The 20,388-nt window shown below is 43.7% G+C and overlaps 1 protein-coding gene across 1 annotated transcript in view; it reads left to right on the forward strand.

Moving 5' to 3' along the window:
* LOC117727952 (neuroendocrine convertase 1-like) overlaps window positions 1–20,388 on the forward strand; it is a 142,524-nt gene that overhangs the window by 91,034 nt on the left and 31,102 nt on the right. The window contains exon 14 of the mRNA XM_034528504.1: window positions 6,021–6,134. Within this exon, the coding sequence (XP_034384395.1) occupies window positions 6,021–6,134 (114 nt within the window). The remainder of the gene's footprint in view (window positions 1–6,020; window positions 6,135–20,388) is intronic.

Below are 20,388 nucleotides of genomic sequence, written 5' to 3' on the forward strand. Positions count from 1 at the left end.
TCCAGTGCTGAACACACACACTGATCCAGACACATGCACACGCATATACACACATACTGTAAATACAGACGTACAGATCCAAACTGTCCAGCGCACACCCACTCTGGTGTTTGTGTACACATGTACTCATTAACCAGAGGAATCAGCGCTGCGCCGGTGGAGTGTATTTAAAGGAGATTGCAAGCATGCAGTTATTGGACTTGGCCTAATTGATAAACCCATTAGTAACACTTGTTCAGATAACATGGGAGGAATCTCAGTCTGCTCACAGTCACTCCAAATGGGTTCACTTAGGCTGAGAGTGCAGCACATTAAGAGAAGATTACAGAGCGATGTGGAGCGTCTTCCCAGTCCATGCCTCGCTGCCGTGAGATTAATAGAGACGAACTAAGGACAGAGACGGAGAAAACACCAGACTCTGACTCTCCACAGGGTGGGGACACTCTCTCTGTGTGTGTGTGCGTGCGTGTTCTTGCAGTTCTTGCATGTTTTTATGCATGTACCGTGCATGTACATGTGTTTCTGTGCAGTGGTGACACAGTGGGTGATAAGCCATTTAGTGTGAGTATTTTTGTTCACTCTTGCCCAGCTGTGTGCGTTTGTCCCCACATGTGGGGGGCGTGTCTGTGAAGATGTTTATCCACATGTGCGTTAGCCCCTCACGCCTTTCGACTAAAGCGGGGCTCGGCAGAAGATGTTAATGCAAAGTGTCCACGCAGAACATAAAGCTTCCCGGGATGAGACCACGGGGTTTAAACTCCTGCTCGTTTTGCACCAGCACATTATACCCCGCTGACTAACGAGCTCCACTGTTAGCGGGATCTCCTTCCGTTTCTGTTCGTGTGCAACACAATGGGACACGCTGGGCTTCAGTGAGGCATTAGTGCAAGTATACATGCATCGATCTCTTCTGGCTGCAAAATACGTCCATGGCACACGATGGAGTCATACGCAACTCATGACAACAGACACAGCATCACATTCAACTTGTCTAATGCATCTCGTACGAACGATTCATTGTGTGATCGCCGGTGTTGAGAACACAAACGGCACTGAGCTCCACCTCCTTTCTTTCTTTCGTTTAAGCTTAATCACATGCTTCTACGCCTCTTTATCACCTGCGAATGCCTTAGTTGTTTTCTTCTTCCCCAGACCGAAACCGTACTGCTTGAACAACATAGCTCCTGGTGTCGATGAGTCCTTTTTGCTAACAGTTTATTACGAATAAGATTTTGCGTCAAATCCTACTTCTTGGGCCGTTTATCAAGCTTTGTTTAAAAAAAATTAAAATTAAAAAAAAAGTATCAAAGCAGATTTATGGCAAGAAGTGCAGAAAATGCACTTCAGCTTATCGGAACAATTCAACTTTAAATCAAACTGTATCTGATGTTTAAGGGACGTTTGGGTGATAGTCTATTCATTTGATGAGTTCAGTGTTGGCGCAGGAAAACTATCCCTCAAGAGAAAAAACGACAGCATCAGTCATTCCAGCAAATTGGCCCACTGAAGGATATATAGAATATATTCTAATGACAAAGCCCACTAGAAATGATGAACATTGCTGTTTGCTTGCAATCAAAAGTCAACTTTGTGTTTTCTTCCCATGACCACGATCATTTCCTAACCTCCTCACCTCGATTGACGTAGTAATTTTAACCCAAACTCGAACGACATTACACCAAACATGAACTATCGAGTTTGTTTATTGTAATTTATGAACAACGTTCTTTCGGTTTCAGAAGGCAAATGATTCCTCCCGGCCTACAGGGGGCGGGGGGAGGGGGGGCATCTGATCCGAAAATGCTTCAACATCTTTCCTTTTTGAGGACTTGTTGGATCTAACGGAGAGATCCCTACAAATGTCATCAGTTCCTTCGACAGTATGTACTTAATATGCTCTCGAGAAATTCAGATTATTACAGTAAACATTGTAAGAAAAAAAGATTTTGATATTCAATCCAAAAGTCCCATTTATAATCAATTTGAAAGATGGATATTGAAATCAACACAGCATTTGAAAACATCCAGTATGTTATATTTGAAAGAAGTACGTGGCTTGTGCTCCCTACAGAATGTCATTTTCGATGGTTGTTTACCAGAAAGAAAAAAACCGTTGAGTGTGATGCTCCTAAATGATCTGGAGCTGACAGTGTTTTCCTCTGAGTCCCGATCGGTCGCTCTCTTTCTTCACCCCTCCATATTTCTGTCGCCTCGATTGCCCATCTTTTGCGTTCTCTCCCCTGGGCTGGACACTTTGTCCTTGTGCTCCCCGTCTCTTCCTCCTCCTCCTCCTCCTCCTCCTCCTCTCTGCCCGGGCTTAGTGTGAGTGATAAATTATTCGTGGGCATGCTCTGAGGGCCCAGGGCTGCTCATTCCTGCACACAGAGGACTAGCATTGATCCGGCCTGTGGTTCAACTTAATTGGAAAGCCAGTTACACCAGCTACAGACACACTCCGACACACACAAACACGGCGAGCTCACACACACACACACACACACACACAGACATACACAGACACGCCATCTACTGTAAAGCCGCATTAATACACACATATGCGCCATTGTACAGTAATACACCCGTGTATAGGTGCGTGGATATTACAAATGTCAACACAATTATACAACAGACACACGCAATCCCCACGTGCACTGATGCATTAAAGTGTTACAGCATTAGCATCTGCCTACGTATCAGCAACTGTATGTGTGTGTTATAATTTTAACATTGCACACATACACACTGAAGTACATAATACAGTATTTAGAATACACATGTTTCTTATGCAGGGATGCACATCTACTTCATACACACACACACACACACACACACACACACACTCCAACATTAAATGTGCACGATCTGACACAGAAGGACAAGTGGATGGACACAAACCTCTACACACACACACACACACTTTATAGTCACTAAGCCTGCATTCTAAGCAGCACTAAAGAGGAGTAACAGTCCACAGTGGAGCAATATGGAGGCCCAGGGTTATCGATTGGACTGAGACACTGACTATCATACAGCTAATAGATTACATCAGACACATCGGAGCGGCCCAGTCAATGAGGCCTGATCCTATTAACTGGGGATTTGTAAACAGTTGTGTGCTCACTGTGACGGCTGCTGTGCTGCTTTGTGAGCCCCGGCGAGGGGGATGAAGGCTGCGAGGCTCTGGAGGAGGCTCCATACATCGTTGCACTCTTGCTGTGAGCGGCTGGCCCGGTCGTGTTCACGGGTTTGCCGGACGCCCCGTGCTTTTAATTGCGTCGCGATGTCAGTTGGGTTCCGTCCGTCGTTTTTTTAGTCGTGGTGTTATTTCTGTTGTGGGCACGCACGAGTTGGAACGTTTTTTCGTGTCATGTCAAAATGCTATCTCAGAACCCACTAGACTAGTTGCCGTCCGTCAATTAATATGCAGATATCTGTGTATGGAGATGAGATGAGACACCGTCCAACTCCATTCTCGCGTCTCTTGTTTTATCGGACTGTGACCATTGATTGGTGCGTGAACGAGGAAGTCCTGGCCCGGATATCCGCTGGCGACACCAAAACTCCTAAAATATTATCCGTTGTCCCCCAGAGGCAGTATGCACATTACCAGGATCCTGAAACTGTAGCAGCTACATTCTGCTTCTCCTACTGTAACTTTTATGTAACTTTACTCCACCGGAGTAGCGGATTGAGCTCAGCTAGACATGACTGGATGGTACAAATACATATCCTGAATAAACTCTGTGAACTAGCAGTATTAACCGTTTAGTGGCCGAGCTCGATCTCAAAGCTTGGAGCGTGGAAAGCTAATGTAGCTGGCTCGCACTAGCATGTTACCGGTTAGCTCGCCAGCTAAAGTACAGCTGCTTGCCAGCTACTACTTAATCATAATCACATGTAGCATATCATAACTAATTAGTGGGATTACTACAGTGAATAAAAACAACAGCTAATCGTCTTAAAGGACTCCTTCCTTTCGCTCAGTCTTCTCCTTGAGCTGCTTATCAAAGGAGTGGTTTTGTGCTTTGAGAAAACAACACGGTCTACCATTGATGCAAAGAGGAAGTGCAAAGCCAAACAATAGTCCACCTCGTGTGAAGGAAACCTCACAAGATAACAGTTCATCTCATCACAGCATAAGCAATACTTGTGTTTAACCAACACTATGGTGGATGCTGGTCGTGGGGTTTTCAGATTAATTCCGTGGCCTAAACCTATTCACGTGTCCCTTCAGGGCCTGTGCAGCAAAGAGGAGTGAGTAGAGAGAGAGAGAGAGAAAGAGAGAGAGAGAGAGAGAGAGAGAGAGAGAGAGGTAAGTGAGTTCTCAGCCCGCGCCTGTGTTTTTAAGAGCAAAACGACTTTTTCAAAATAAATAGATCTGTGTCGCGGACTGCTAGGAGAGAGAAAAGCCCTCGGTTCAATAATTAATTCCCGAGTCGAGGGTTTTGGAGAGCCGCTGATTGGGCTGATTCTTTTTTTTTTTTCTTTTTTATTCTGTTATGATACAAAGGAGGCCGTTTGAAGTAATTTGTCCCTGAGAGAGCTGCTTGGAATACCATACATGCTTTGATTTAGCAAAGCAAATTTAATTTTGTTTGCTTTATGCAAACCAGCCGGGGCCGCGGGGGTTTCTCTGATTCCACCAGAGGGGTGAGGGTGGTGGTGGTGCTGATGATGGAGGTGGGGGAGTACACATAACAGAATCACACTGCTGCTGCTGCTGCTAATATATAATACACAACGCACACTCATACACACAGATGCATGCAGCGAGCAGCAACAGTTCAAAAGTACAAAGCCTATAGTCCCCCCCCCACACACACACACACACACACACACACACTCAGACACACTGCAATCCCTTTGAAATCAAAGCTCAAAATAATTGTTTGTGCGTTGTGTTTTGTTTCATTCTATCTATCTATTATTAGTGTTACTGGTATTATTCCTATCATGTTGTTCTAGTTGCCTGCTCTCGCTGCTTGCCGGGGTTTTGTTTTATGCCGCTAATGAAAGCGTCTCTCCTCGCTTTTGTTCTGTTTCATTCCCCCCCCCCCCCCTGAGATGGCTAACATGCACAATAATGAACTTAGTTGTTTGCAAGGGCAACTATGAAGATATACCTCAACGTAGCTATATAGACATGGGCAATGCATTACGGTTATGGATGTTAAAAATGAACTGTGTGGCTCCCCTTTAATTAATTGCCTCCGTTCGGTTCTTCTGTAGCGGAGAAGCGACTGTCCGTCTACAGGTGTTGCACAAACTGTGAAGGCATTTCTTCTCAGAAAAAGAAAATGCCATTCAGAACGGGTGGCCAAGCGTTTTTTTTTCTTACACTCCATTCAACTCATTTTCTTAAGGAACAATAATGAGTGGATAAAGCAGAAAAAAACCATTTCCTTTATGCTTTTTATATCCCGAAAAAAGCCCTCGTTGAAGGCCCTTTGGTCTTTTGTTATAGAAAACTGAGCTAATATCCTCCAGCTCTCGGCGCAGTTTAAAGGTCTTAATTGGATTCCATTAGTATATTGCTTGACATGACACTTGAGTCCGCTCTATTAGAATTCCCCTGCCTGGGATTAAAAAGAAGACTTTTTACTGCATTCAAATCTCTCGGCTCTTTTGTAAAAGTCTCAAATCTTCTTTGTTGGATTCACAGTTTTTAGTGACACCATTATTAAAACAGTGAGCTTGACTTAAACAGGTGCTTTTTACGTCTAGAAGAGACCCGCTGTAAATGGTATGGCCGTGTCTCATTGCATCAGTTTATGTATCAATAAACCTTAGCGTTAATACAGCCTGAACCTGCTAGAATGTGCTGTAAGCCCCATAAAACAGTCCACCAGCCTCGTTCTACACAAGGCCAGATCCCATGTTGGGCTCCCAGCAGGTTTTTCTTTTCCGAGCATCACGCAGGGTTGAAGTGTTTCCTCTGCGGCGCCAGTCGGTGGAGAACGCGTGCCGAGAGAAGGTGTGTGTGTGTTTGATGATATTCTGTTTCATGTCTCTCGCCCCAGTCCCGAGCTGACGTGGAGGGATGCTCAGCATCTGATCGCCAAGACGGCGAAGATCCCCGACCCCAAAGAGCCTGGCTGGAACATCAACGCGGCAGGATACCATGTCCACCATAGGTATCGTGATACATCCATGCCAACATTCAAAGCACACACATGCGGTATCACCTATGGGGTGACATTTGAGCCCTGCGTTCTATTAACATTGTGCCCACTTTTTTGTGTGAGGCTTACATGTAAACTGATCTGTGTATTGATCAATGAATGTACAATAGTTATGTCCTTTTAGAAGCAACGTGAGTTTCCATGCTTTGCTGCAACCCCTGATGACTTGTTGCTATGGCTATCTAAGCAACATGTGCCAATCAATTGTGGTCGTCTCCTAAAAGCAGTTGTTTGACATTTTGGTAAATGTGCGTATTTGCTTTCTAGAAGATTGATATTACTCTTATGTGTGTCCAGTAAATATAAGGCTACAGCCCAAAGCTGGTCCGTCAAGAAGTAAAAATCAATCTACCAGAATCTTTAAAACTCTTAATATCTAAAAAGAAAAAACATAGACATGATGTAATTGTATGAGTAATAATATGTGCCAGACTATTTCTTGGCCATGAGCAGTTGCTCAACACCATGAGGTTGCCAGGTAACCAGGAAAGACTTTGAGTTACTGATCCGTCTGGCACATAACACCCAGTAGAACCATATTTTGTCAGGCTAGCTGCTCATCATTGGAAACGTTTGGGATAACGTACGCACACAACGCCATACAATAAAGGTTGAGTAGTTTTTAGAAATTGTTAATGCGTAAAATATTACATATTTCGCCTTTTAAAGCCTTAAAGGTTGACTTTTGAACCACTGTAACATAACATTGTTTAACTGCGCGTTAAAAATAGTATATTGAATTTAAAATACGGTCAGCTGCAACCGTTTTATGTATTAAACTCAGGTGTTACCCATTACAAGTCATCTTCCACTCATTCACTGCTGTATTTGCCACGTGCACACACACCACTTTCATGTGTGCACACACACACACACACACACACACACACACACACACACACGCTCTTCTCGTATAAAGCGTTTCAACCCCACAAAAAAGCAGCTGTTGACAGTTGAGACAGGTGATCTTGTCCGGGGAGGAGTGTCATTGTAATCCTCTAATGTTATTATCACACCCACAGCGCGTCTGAGTGTCCGTATACCTGCTCTGATTTATATAGACAGAGGCTGGAGGAAATGGAGTTTCTCCCTCCGTGTGAAGCGTGAATCTGGGCAGGAGAACTGTGCTCCTCCAGACATCGTATAAACGCTTTTACAATGCTTTTACAATGTCAGCCGGGCGATGACATATCGGTAATCAGTCACAGCGTTTGTAATGTTTTTCCTCTGCTCCCTGTCTCTCTCACCTTAACATTTCCTCGTCCTGGCTCTGACTCACTGGCACTAACCTCTCTTTGTACTTCCTTTTCCCGTCCTTTCTCCCTCCTTTCATTCCCCCCTTCTCTGACTCTCACTCCCTCTCGCTGTCTTTCCTTCCATCCCCTCTTTCGCAGCACGCCACGTCGTAAAATAGATTGTAATTACTGTGTTGCTGTGAGAAGAATGGATTAATTAAAATATAATGATGCCGATCACACCAGCGGGCGTCTGTTGAAATCTGTCCATTTAGGGGCTGTGGCTGAGGACTTGTAATGCCCAGATCATACTGCAGCGGCCACGCTAATTATGAAGAATGGTTTATTGCATGGGGAAGGACGGATGGACTAGACAGTGCAATGAGCACGGGGTCACTTACCATCAATGAGGTTGTTAGAAAATATTAAAGATTAGATGTGATCTCTGTAACAAGAGGATCCATGTTTAAGACAATTGAAGATAGCACTCAATGCTTATTGGTTATAGTGGGACGTTAGGGATTTTTAAAATTGGATTCTGTAGGTGTGTGTGTGGTGATTGCACACTTTTCTTCATGTTGTTGCCGGTTGACTCGATAGTAATTTAGCCAGTTTATAAAAACACTTTTCCTATTCCCAAAGTCCTCAGGCAGACAAAAAGTAATTTCTATTATTTCATGTTTGTTTGGAAAAAATGAACAATAGTAAGCATTAGAAGTGATGGGCTGCATTGCAAAATAGATAGACAAAAGAGTGGCAACAACTCATTCAAATTTGAAGGAAAACATACGAGTGGGAGTAAGTATTTATCTTAGTGTGTAGTGAAAAAGCAGAACTGAAATGTCTGCTGCATGAAAACCAACAACAACCAAAGGACAATAGTACAAAGTTACAACACAATATATGTTTCTGTGGGACACTAATGAAAGACTAATACCGTCTTAATTACCTCGTTAACTCCTCTAAAATATTTAAAACACACCTCGTTCAAACTGGAGACCGTTCCAACGATGAACAGCTCGGCTTTGGTCCAAATAAATCCTTAATATGCTGGCTCTACATGCTGCTTTCCCACGCCTGGAAAATAGTCTAATAGTGAGCAAATAAACCGAATAGTCTTATTCGGCGACACATTTACCAGCTACCTAAGGTTTGCTAACACTAGCCTCAATAAGCCTCTGGGAATAGCAGACCAAGAAACACTACAGAAACAAAGGCCTTTTTTTATTTTCTTATTTATTCTAATCTACATTTGTAAGAGCAAGAATATGTAACTTATTGTTTCAAAAGTTACACATGGAGATATTGCGTATAACCACTTTAATAGTGCCACGGGGAGCAAGCGGATTGGGGACAGATGGTTGCCGTGAAAGAAGCAGTTGCAGGCTTTGTAAAAGCCGAAGGAAACATAGCTGCCTGTATAGATGGTGGCGGAGTTGGCATTGGTGTGTGTGTGTGTTTGCGGATTTGGGGGGGTGTTGGGTGGGGTGGAAGGGGTCGCCTCCATCCCAGAGTTCCCATCTGTTTGACCTCCATATAGACTGGGAGCTTTAGAAACTCTGATGTCGGGGAGCGACCCCCCCCCCCCCCCCCCCCCTCCCCCCCACCACCAGCCCCCCTTCACCCTCAGCTCCCACCGCCATGACGACAATAAACATGTCAGCCGCCACACGCCAGAGCAATCTGCAATCAGATTTACTGTGCATGAAATATGGTGGTGCTTTTATTGGTCCAAAGACTTGTCACTCATAATTTATAGGCTGTTGCCAGGCCGGCTGTGATGTCAGCGAGCTCCCAGCACCCTCAGGAGAATCAGAAGGGAGAGAGTGAAAGAGATAGGGGTGAAGGGTGGTTGGCTGGGTGGGGGTTTAGAGATATAGAAGGACAGAAAATGTGTGTGTGAGAGAGAGAGAGAGCACAGAAAGGGAATGAGATGGGGCGGGGGGGATGAAAAGAGGAAAGAAAAAAAACAACAAGCATCCATCCTGTTCCTTTTCTGTGGCGAGTTTATCAGGTTGAGGGAGCGAAAGTGTCAGTTTTTTTCCAGAGCTCGTACAAATGGATCTCCCCCTCCCTTGCTCTCCTCCAGCGATGCTTGCTATCCTTTGAACACTGACACCTATTGATCACATGGTTGACGGAGGGAGGAAAAAAAAAAAAAAGAAGAAATTAATCTGCGATTCACATCTCCACTCGAAGCCTCTCTGACCCAGAAATAGAAAGTGTTGAGTCTGGTGTTGGCGGCTTGCGCCGGAGGGATGACGTGCGGAGGAGAAGCAGGATGTCCAAACAGGCTTAATTTCATTTAATCTCTTCTGATAGCATAGGTGCAACTACAGTAATTATCCGCTGGGAGATTGAGATAGAAAATAACAGCGGTGGAGTAGATCAAAGGACCGCTGCCCTCTCTGCAAAGACAAAGTGAATATCAAGGAGAATTCACAAGTGGTAAAACGGTATCTTAAACCCCCCCCCCCCCCCCCCCACACACACACACACACACACACACACACACACAAACTAACTTGTCTGGCATTAAAGAATGAGATAACATTCAATCCCTCTTTTGAAAAATGATACGCTGTTCACGGAGAACTATTAGAATGTTTACATTTGCGGCATTTTGTTCCATATCAAAATAATTAATTGCCTCCATTTTCAAATTAAAAGTACATTACAACACAATTAAGGATGCAAATGAGTCTGGGCCTGTCACTAGCAGCCACAGAAAGAGAAAGAGTGACTGCGTTGATGTATGAGGGTTTGCACATTTTTTATTTATTTTGTGTATTAGGTGTGTCGTAATGGATCATTGTGCTTAAGTGTGTGTGTTTGTGTATTTCGGATAAAAAAAACTTGCCTCTATTGAGGAGGAAGACTCAGTCGTTGAAATTACATCAGCATAGAGAAATAAATCAGAGCTCTGCAGTAATAAACAACAGAGTAATTAGGTCACTCTTCCCTCGGTTAACTGATCGACCAGAGGATGTTATTCCTATTGTGTTCTGTCTCCGTTTAAAAAAAAAAAAAACATAAACACAAAACACACACACACACACAACTCTTTCCCTGCCACCTTTCCAGGGGCTCTGACCTCCAACGAGCCTGTTCAGTGAAAGATGTCTACATCGCGCCAGAAACCGGGCGGACAGTAAAACATAATTTTTGTCATAACCTTCCCTCTTTGGAGGGAAAACAGATATAAAAGTATATAGCCTGTGGTTTACGGCGAGTCCCCCTCACCCAGCCTGGCAGCAGCACGCAGCGCTGATGGATGCCGCGCGTCCGCCGACTTTTAATTGCTCGTAAATTTCTGATCCGGGGGAAAACGCCACGTTCTCCTTGTCCCCCGGCGACACGGGTGACGGAGCCGCTCAGGAGGGAATAAAAGCGCTTCAGTGAGGAACGCGGAGAAGATGGCAGCAGGAGAATACAGAGACACGCTAACACACTTAGAAAGATAGATGCACATTTCAGCAGGTGCAAGTATCAGTAAGATCCACTCTGATACGACGAATGTTCCTTTTGAGGATGTCTAAATCAACAAAAAGTTCCACTCTCTGTGACGTGTCAATTTCTATTATCCATATACATCACCGTGATGCCAAATGCTCAGATATTAGCGTTGTATACCGCTAATTTGCGACGGCTAATGCGTTTTGTAAGAAACATAAGGACCGTGGCGGTGTGGCGGAGAGAATATGTCCAAGAAAAGTTCCTGGAGTAGATGCTGCAGATAAAAACTGATGTGGACGGTTCAAAGTTTTAAAAAAATAAGCGCCCTTGGAGCGTATTTATAAACCGCTTCTGCTTATATGCAAGTAAATACTACCTCCTTCTGTTTTATGGATTGTGGAGGTCCATTCATACATTCTGTCATATTCATTGAATGTGCTGTAACTCTGTAACGCTGTTCATCTGTACACATGACATCTATTGCTTCTGTCCATCTGGGGAGAGGGATCCTCCTCTTTTTGTGATATTGGGCTATATAAAACAAACTGAATTGAATGACGTGCCGGGAAACCCAGGAAAGACGAGGTTGATGCTAAACATGAGAAGGGGTGGATGTAGTTCTCAAAATGGACTTCCCAGAGATGATTGCATCCTCTGCATTAGACTTTTCTAGGTCAAATACTTGTAAGCGATGCATCCTCGAAATGATGTGTTCAGTCTAATGCAGTCTTTTTGGTTGGACAATACAAGCAGATCAAGTTGTTTTTTTTAACCTGTGCCTGATTAACTGATCAAATAATCAATCGTTGCCATCCTCGTTCAGTCTGAAGGCCCATGTGGGCCCTAAAGGACGTGCCGTGTGTCGTTCATCCTACCTCAGGTTATTGATCAGTGCGATCAACTAACGGAATGGCATTCCCATCCTTAATGTCTCAGTATGGACCACGAGGAACACGCATGAGTTGACCTACTGTGTTTCTGGGAAGGTATACTAAGGATAGTGCAGCTATAAGATAGAGATAGCCGTTTGGCTTTTAAATAACGGCAGCTATCATCAAAGAGAAAGAAACATGTTAGTGTTTTACTCCATTACTCCTGTAGAGACTCGCTGCAGAAATTGTAAGTGTCAAGCACTTACTGTGGCTGCAGGAATTATAGAGCCTCCATCTAAAAGGGACCACTAACGGGGTGAGGTGCCGTCGCCCGCATTTGCATATATCGCTCTCCTTTTCCTCTTTTACTGTGGAACAGTCCTTTAAGTGCCTGCACAGCGTTGACAGTAATGGAGAGTGGATTGAAAAATGGGGTTTAAAAAGCGTCTCTGCAGACTTGTGACTGTTGCCAAGCCTAACAGATGCTCATCTGATCACTTTCTTACCCCGTTTGTCTTCCGCCCAAGATGAAGGTAGAGGAGATAAAAATAGGTTTATCCCACCGTTTGCTTGTTCGCTGTAGTAAGGTCCGACATACTACCGGGGATTTTTAATTATTTCCTTCTAGTGTGTCAGACTCAGTCGAGCCCCAGATCTCTATCACTGTTTTCTCCTTTTTTTTCTACCTCCTCCTTCCTCTCTCGTTTTTCTTTTTTTTTTTTTTCTCACTGTTTTCTCCCCTTCTCCTCCTCTCCCTGCTGTTTATGTTGTTCTCGTCTCATTTGTTGTTGTTTTTTCGACTCACCAGGTGTTGGCCTGTTGTGATCTCTTTCCTTCTCATATCGATCCTGCCTCCATTTCTCCCCATGGTGGCCAAACCAAGGCACACGCCATCATCCACAGGTCACAGTCCGGGTCAGAGATCAACGGGAGCTGGCCAGGTTCTCGTCTGTGTATTTGTGTGTGTGTTATATACATATATATATATATATATATATATATATATATATATATATATATATATATATATATATATATATATATATAATTATTTGTTATTAATTTACTTATTTGTAGCAGGGCCGTCAAAGTTAACGCAATAATTATACATTGGTGCAAATTTGTGTCCACGCTAGTAATTTCTCTAACGCGTTAATGCAGGTCTGTGCAACATACTTCGGATCACATGCAATGTCTGCACTTATGAATTCCCTTCCAGAGACACCACCGTATTGAATATACATACGTTGTATGGGATAGATTGCAACAGTTGCATATTATTTTGACCAGCAACGGGAACTTATGTCTTGTGTATTGACTGTTATGAAGACAGAGGAGAGGCGTTTTGCTTTACTGGTTAGTTTGAAGCTTTGGATCTTCATTCATAACTTTGACATTCAAATTATTACTATCAGTAAATTACAGAAACACTGCCCACCTCCTCAGTCACACACACACACAGCGACGCTGCTCTCCAAAAGTCAAAAAGTCATAATTGATTGAAAAATTATTCACAACAGTTATTATCTAAAGAAATAGTTCCGCTTCAATCTGTGTATTGTTGGTATTTATCCTTTTTTTTTTTTTTTTTTTTTAAACTATATTTTCACGACGGTCAAAAAACACAAAGGGCAGATTCGCACGCATGTATAATCACAATAATCATTTGAATCGTGATGACCTGAAATATGACGACGGACATTGAAAGCGTCATTTCAAAACCTTAATAGAATCTTTACGTGTCAAATAAAAAGCCCAACATTCAGCACACTGACAGCTGTTGTTGCATGTTAGGCTTGAGTGGGCCATGTCTGCGCATATTTTTTCTGCTAATTGTGGTTGACTATATATTTCCATTTTTTTTGTGTTCTTGAAGCAAGCATTTCTGTTCATCCACGTCGTTGATAAGACTACAGATACTTGACAGTTCTTCCGTTAAGCTACATTTAGAAACACATTAAGACTATATGTTTATTTGTGGTTTATTTGCCATTAACTATGGACAATCATGGACACTTCTAACCCAGAGTTTTTGTGAGTCAGCATATGCTTCCAATATCACATGTAGTTGTCCGGTCGAAGAAGTCAAATTCTAATGGGAATGTGCTAAATTAATTAAATATTGGAATATTGAATAGCCAAATATTGTGTGACCTTTAAGATATGTTGCCAAGACAAATAAATATAAACTTAGTGTATATTAAACAACGTATTGGTTTTGCCTCCATTACACTTTTTGTCAAATTTCAACAAATATCCCGTCGCGGTAGATTTGGCTCTTTATTATGAATATGAACTATTAATTAATTTTTTTTCCTTCATTTTATTTATTTCCAAGCAATGACAAATGCAGGCTATTGTATGGCTAAAACATATGTCCGGTAGTGGTTCTATATCAAATATATATTCATTTTGTGTGTGTTGTGATCAGCTAAACGTACACTGTAAGTTTAATTTGCCACGAACAGATAAAGAGGTGGTTCGTATTATGACAGTACCAACTTCAGCATGGTGAAGTTCACATGTCAGCATGATGATAGTCGTCACCCAGACCTACAGCTCGCTTCCATTGGGCACAAAGGCAGAGGGACGGGTGAGCCTGATCAACCCCAGTGGTGTCAGCCCAATTACTCATTCTCTTAAAGGGCTATTAAAACATAATTGCCCGGCGATTTACATCCAAGTTAACGTGGCCCTGAGATAATTTATTATTTTCCATAAGCCTTTTCTTTTGTGTGCCGGCTGAAAGAGTGTGTGTGTGGGGGGGGGGGAGACTGTAATTTCCTGAGTCATGAAGAAAGGCATGTTGGCGGCCCAGTGTAATTGTTTAAACCCCACTCTCAGACACCTTCCAGTCACCCCCTTTTAATCCTCGTTATCGCTCTCATTAGCCCGGGGTCAGGGGTCAGCCAGCTCCCCCTAGAAACACAAACACAGTGCCGGGAAGAGGAAGGGATGGATGAAGGCTGGATGAGGGGACTGCGGGGTTGGTGTTGGGATGGCGACGGACATTTCCACGCCAGTACTGGCTTGCCTCGACTCTAATTGCTTTATCCGCCTTTTTATTTGTGGAAAGGGTAACTTGCAAACTGTTTCAAAATGATTGTGAAGGATTTCACCCAAGCAAACGTTTATTGACTAGTGAATATAAAAATGTCAGATAAAACTATACAATAAGAGATCAGATATTAACGGGAGTCTGAAATAAAATGAAGGTTATTGAAGGGATAGTCAATGTCTGTATTACGCAACATTATATAAACTGGAGCACTTCTCAGACTAAGAATATTTACTAACCCTGTTTTGCTTTGTGCGTCCTTGAAGTTGAGGTTAAGACACATAACGGTACACACACAGAGAGGGTTTCCCCCTGTGGCCCTCCGCGACCTTTCTATCTCTTTCCAGTTTTCCTGAACCAAGCTGAAATTGTGTCCTGCTGCTGTGACCCACGGAATGAGACCCATGTTGCGGTCTCACCATAATGAGACCACCACAGGGGGTCTCATTCAGTCCTGGACCGAGCTGTCCGCTGAGCAACCACACAATGTAGAATGACACTCACCTCATGTTGAGGCTTCAGACCTATAGGAAGAGTGAACTGTACTGCAGCCTGAGTGGTGCTTTCTCCTGCTGTGCAGACGTTAGCTGCACGCTATGTGCGTGCTGACCTTCGGTCGGTTTCTCTATGCTCATGAAAATGATTCGTTAAAGTCCCAGGTTGAGCTGGAATTTGTGCTCAAGTTGACACCAAAGAAAGTATTGGACCCATTTTTCACAAGCCGCATATCGACACTGAAATGGACTTTTTTTAGATGGTTACTGTATATCTGGAGGAAATTAACTTTGTTCAAGACTTTCTTTTGTCTCAGCAACACACTCTTGCGAGATCTGGGGTCTGGCATTACGCCCGAGCTTACAGATTTTTGGAACGCGCAATACGTCCGTTAGCTGTGTAAACATCTGGTGTTATCAAAAGGGAAGAATAAATACATCATGCACTTATAACCACATCTGCTTTTATCCAACAGTAGGACCACCACTGGCGAAGCTTGTAATGAGGCATCTTTGCTATAGAGTTTTCTTTGGTGTGACAGAGTTGCAGGATGACAGGTCACACAGTCATGTGAGGTGTGTTCCCTGATTTCACTTTATTTAAAAGAAAAAGTGTGAACCCAAAACACTGAATGTGACAAACAAAAACAACGGGAGCACTATTCTGGAAATGATTTTTCAATCAGTTATACCTCTCTCTCTCTCTCTCTCTCTCTCTCTCTCTCTCTCTCTCTCTCTCTCTCCCCTCCTCTCACCTCCTCTGATCTGTCTGCAGGAATCACAACCTTGTTGTCCCCCCAGTGTCCCCCTCTAATTGAAGCTAATAAAGATCAATTAAAGTCATTAAGGGCTTTTCTTGAACGAGGCCTGGCTACTAAGTGCATTAGCAGTCTTGCTGTGTTTCTCCATATATACTATATGTCTCTCTCTCTCGCTCTGCTTACTTTGCATGCACACGGGCCTGTTGGGGTCTGTGGGGTCCAGGGTATTTCCAGGGTCACATCAATGAACAGTACTCTCGGCTGTTCTTGGAGCTGACGTTTAACCGTTACACCTGAGGCCAATACCAGTGCGTTTGCTTTCATTCGGTTTCAAGTTGTAATCGGCATGATTTTATGGTAAAAGATTGATTTTGATACATATGCAAATGATTGCAAGCTTTAATATTTGCAGTTCTGAACTACCAGCGTCTGGATGGGCTTTCCCCCGGAAAAGCTTCCCTCCTAGTACACAGGAACGTGACAGTGCTCGACACATCAGTTTGACTGACAGGTGCAGCGACGCCAGTGGAACTGCAAGTGCTTCAATCGGAAAACGAGGAACATGACAGTTATGACTACAGGTTGAACCATTTTTAACGCCAAACAAAACACGAGGTCTACGTTTTGCGGCGATGTTTGCCTGTTTGTCTGTGTTAAGAAAAAACCCCAATAAAAGCACCCTTTATACTTGAAAGGACGCTTTAATTATCTTGTCAATGTCTAGCTTTAAAGTTTTAAGCTCATACTTTTTAGTCCACCATTTTGGTCTCATGGGTTGCTATAACATTGTGTTTAGATATTCACACTCCCAGAGGATGAATCCTACTGACGTAGATGTCATTTGTCTAATAGACAATTTGGTTTGAGTTATTACCGATTTGCAAAACATACAAAGTGAATGACTCTCTTTGACATGTATTAAACTGAGAATGGGTTTGGCTGTAGACTCGCCACATTACTTCAGAGAGTCCACGTAGAAGACATGTGCTGTGAGCAGTGTGGTGGATCAAAGGACACGCTGGTTCAGTATGTTTTGGTTTGACCACATCAACCAGTCAGTCACGGAGGGTCCAATATCACAGACGCCGGGGTCGGAGCGTTACTGCGCTATCCAACGATGCTGTAGCACCAGAGCACGACTCTGAGTCCAGACTCGACAGAGAGCAGGCGACTTGAGTGAGTGAAAAGAGAGATGAAGGAGAAGGGACCCATTCACAGGACAGCAGGGAGCCGGATGGTGCTACCATGGGCTGACAGGACTGTTAACACTCTTTGTGTGTGTGTGTGTGTGTGTGTGTGTCTGTCTGTGAGGGTATATGTGAATTTCTCATGCTCTTCTGTGAGAGAGAACATATCTGAGTGTGTGTGAGACCAGGCTTGAGTGTGTGTGTGTCTGATTGTGCTTGTGTGGTTGTGGATTTCTTTTGTGTGTGTTTTTTTCTATGTAAGAGACTGCTTGTTTGTGCGCATACGTGTGTGGCTACTGATTGTTTGTGTGCTTGTTAGGAGTGTGTTATAGAGACTAAAGCTAAATTATAGCTGACCACATCCCAGCTGTATACGTGTGTGTGTGTGTGTGTGTGTGTGCGCGTGTGCAGGTGTGGAATGTGTTTCATTAGTCGTACTGCTACATGTTACCCGTCTGCAGCTCCGGTACAGTGCAGCAGCCAGTCTGGTGCAGGGATGAGGCTCCCGATCACTCAGCCTGGGCTCAGCCTCCCTCTCCATATGGCCACAGAAAGCCTCCTCTGCCTCCTCGGGCCTCTGCCAGTGTGAAAAGCAATTGTGTGGAATGTGTTGGAATTAAGTGTCCCATCATTCAGAGCAGACGTGCAATTAAAAGAGCTGCAGTCGTCACTCGTAGTAGACATCGCGTGAGTCATGTCACTATAACTCAGCTCAGCGGACGCCTGACATTTTTTTTTTTTTTTTTTGTTCTTAAGGGGGAGGAGTAAACACATAGACAGACATGCACTTCAAAGGGCTCACACACTTCCTGTCTCCCATTTGCTGTACACACGCATATCTCTTCCTAGAGCTACTACACTGGAAGAAATGGTGGACAAAATCCTCTGTCCAATATTTAATCACAGGACTATCTTGGCTTCAGCAGTGGGGCTCACAAGTTCCCCTCATTGTGTTACTATAGCCCAGCACGTGACGCTGGGAAACCGTGTCTCAGCCTCTCGGTCCATCAGCACCGGTTCCCCCCCCAAGGCTGCGTTCTCTCCCCGCTGCTCTTCTCCCTGTACACCAACAGCTGATGGTCCGTCAAGCTCGTGGAGTTTGCGGCTGACACCACCCTCATTGGACTCATCTCTGGTGGGGATGAGTCCCCCTACAGGTGGGAGACTGAGATCTGGAGACATGGTGCGGTCTAAACCACTTGGAGCTCAATGCTCTCAAGACAGTGGAGAAGTGCTCCAATTTATATAACTCCTTGTATGTGAAAACATACTTGGCAATAAAAGGTTCTGATTCTGCAACTCAGCATGGATAAGGCACAATTCTCCAAATCCACAAGACCATTCATTTAAGATCCAAGTGAGATTAAAAAAAAAAAATTTTTAAAGTACGATGAAAGTTAGTTTGTTCCAGTTTGGCCAAAAGGCATCATACATGTTTTTTTGTGAGCGGTATATGAAGTTACGTTTATGAATTTACTAGATATTCATTGGCCTCCCTCTCGGGACGACAACCACTTGGGACCTTGCTGTATTCCTTTCAGGCTGCGTTCACTCCCGACCTGCTCGAGCTGCCGCTACACTCCATCAGGCGGGCCGACAATGCAGCGTCGAGTACGCTTCCGTAACTGCCGATCTGAAATTGGCACACACACTTTACGCGGTGATAGCCGTGTGGAGCTGGGAAAAGTAAGCAGGGTTTGAACTTCTTTCTCGAGGTTCTCTTCTTTCCATTTGCTACATTTTGCTCCATAGTGCTACTATTCTCTATGAATATGTTGTCATCCACACATTTGAACAAAATCACGTCTTTTCACTCCGCCTTCAGGTTTGACGAGACGCTTCTTTTTCTGTTCTTTTTACTTTGTGGTCACTTCCGTAGTGTGGTGCCCTGGTCGCCATGCCATGAAATATTAGTGTCGCAAGATAACAGGTCATCAAAACTGTACCTCAGTGGGGAAGAGATGCTTAGTTTGATTAACACACACGGAGGAAGCCTCGCATTCGAGCGAGGACTATAGATTGTGTTCCCCGTCTCTAACGCTGTTGTCACGACGACAACTTTAACTGTCCTTATGGCCGTGCGAGTATTGTAATAAGACAGACCACCATTTACCACACATAAATGCTCTTACCTTGGCATGCAGATGAATATGTGCGAATATACAATCTGTACTAAGAGAAGGCAATTATAAAAATGTTGACATTCAAAGAGAACGAAGGTCACAAAGATAACATATACATGATGGTTTACAACTAAAGTGGTTGGGTTTCTCTTGGTACATTTTCACTTATATACTTTGTTTTATATTCATATATGGCATATTTTAATACAGTACTAAAGTTCACATTTTAGTTGTGTCTTGCATGGAAACCACCTGCACATTTTAGAGGTGAACCGAGTTGCTCCATTCATTCATTTTTGCTGACTGGCCAGAAGAACATTATAAGAAGCAAAAGGAAAAGCTGTAAAAAAGGAAACGCATGGACCCATAATGACCTTTTTACTCAAATAAATTGAACTTTGAATCCATTCTCATGACTCCACACAAAGAAGTAGTGTGGTGCCTGTAGTATCTCCTCTAGTTTGTTTCTATCTCTTTCGATAGCTCATATCAGGCCGTTCACAGAGCGAAGCCTGAGTGGGCTACAGTGTAAATATCCCAGACCTATTATTACTCCAGCAAAACGTTCCGAGCCGTTGTCAAGCCACTAAGTACAAAATGGTGAATTGCAGACACGAAGAGAGATAATTGCCACTCACACTGGAAATTTGGCAAGCGCCTTCCCCGCGAGACCCGGATGAAATGGTGCTTCAACCCCCGAAACTGTCATTCTTAATGAAATGGTAATTACAAACCCAGCGGAACAGCTGAGGGGCCTGCCGGGGCCCACGGAGCCCAACTACCAGAATAAACCTGCTACAACAACCTGCAGAGAGGAGGGAGAGAGTAAGGCAGGAAGGGCTGGTGGTGGTGGTGGAGGGAGGGGAGACGATATAAAGCGTGAGGGGTGTTCAGGTAGGCAGTAACACCAATAATCTGAGATTTATTTCAATTGTGAAATGTAATACACACTCCCGGTTGGAGTGTGCTGTACACTGGGACCCTCATCAATAACGCCGGCTGTGTGGAAGGCAGGAGGGG

The sequence above is a fragment of the Cyclopterus lumpus genome, chromosome 25 (assembly GCF_009769545.1).
Source record: "Cyclopterus lumpus isolate fCycLum1 chromosome 25, fCycLum1.pri, whole genome shotgun sequence".
NCBI lineage: Eukaryota > Metazoa > Chordata > Actinopteri > Perciformes > Cyclopteridae > Cyclopterus > Cyclopterus lumpus.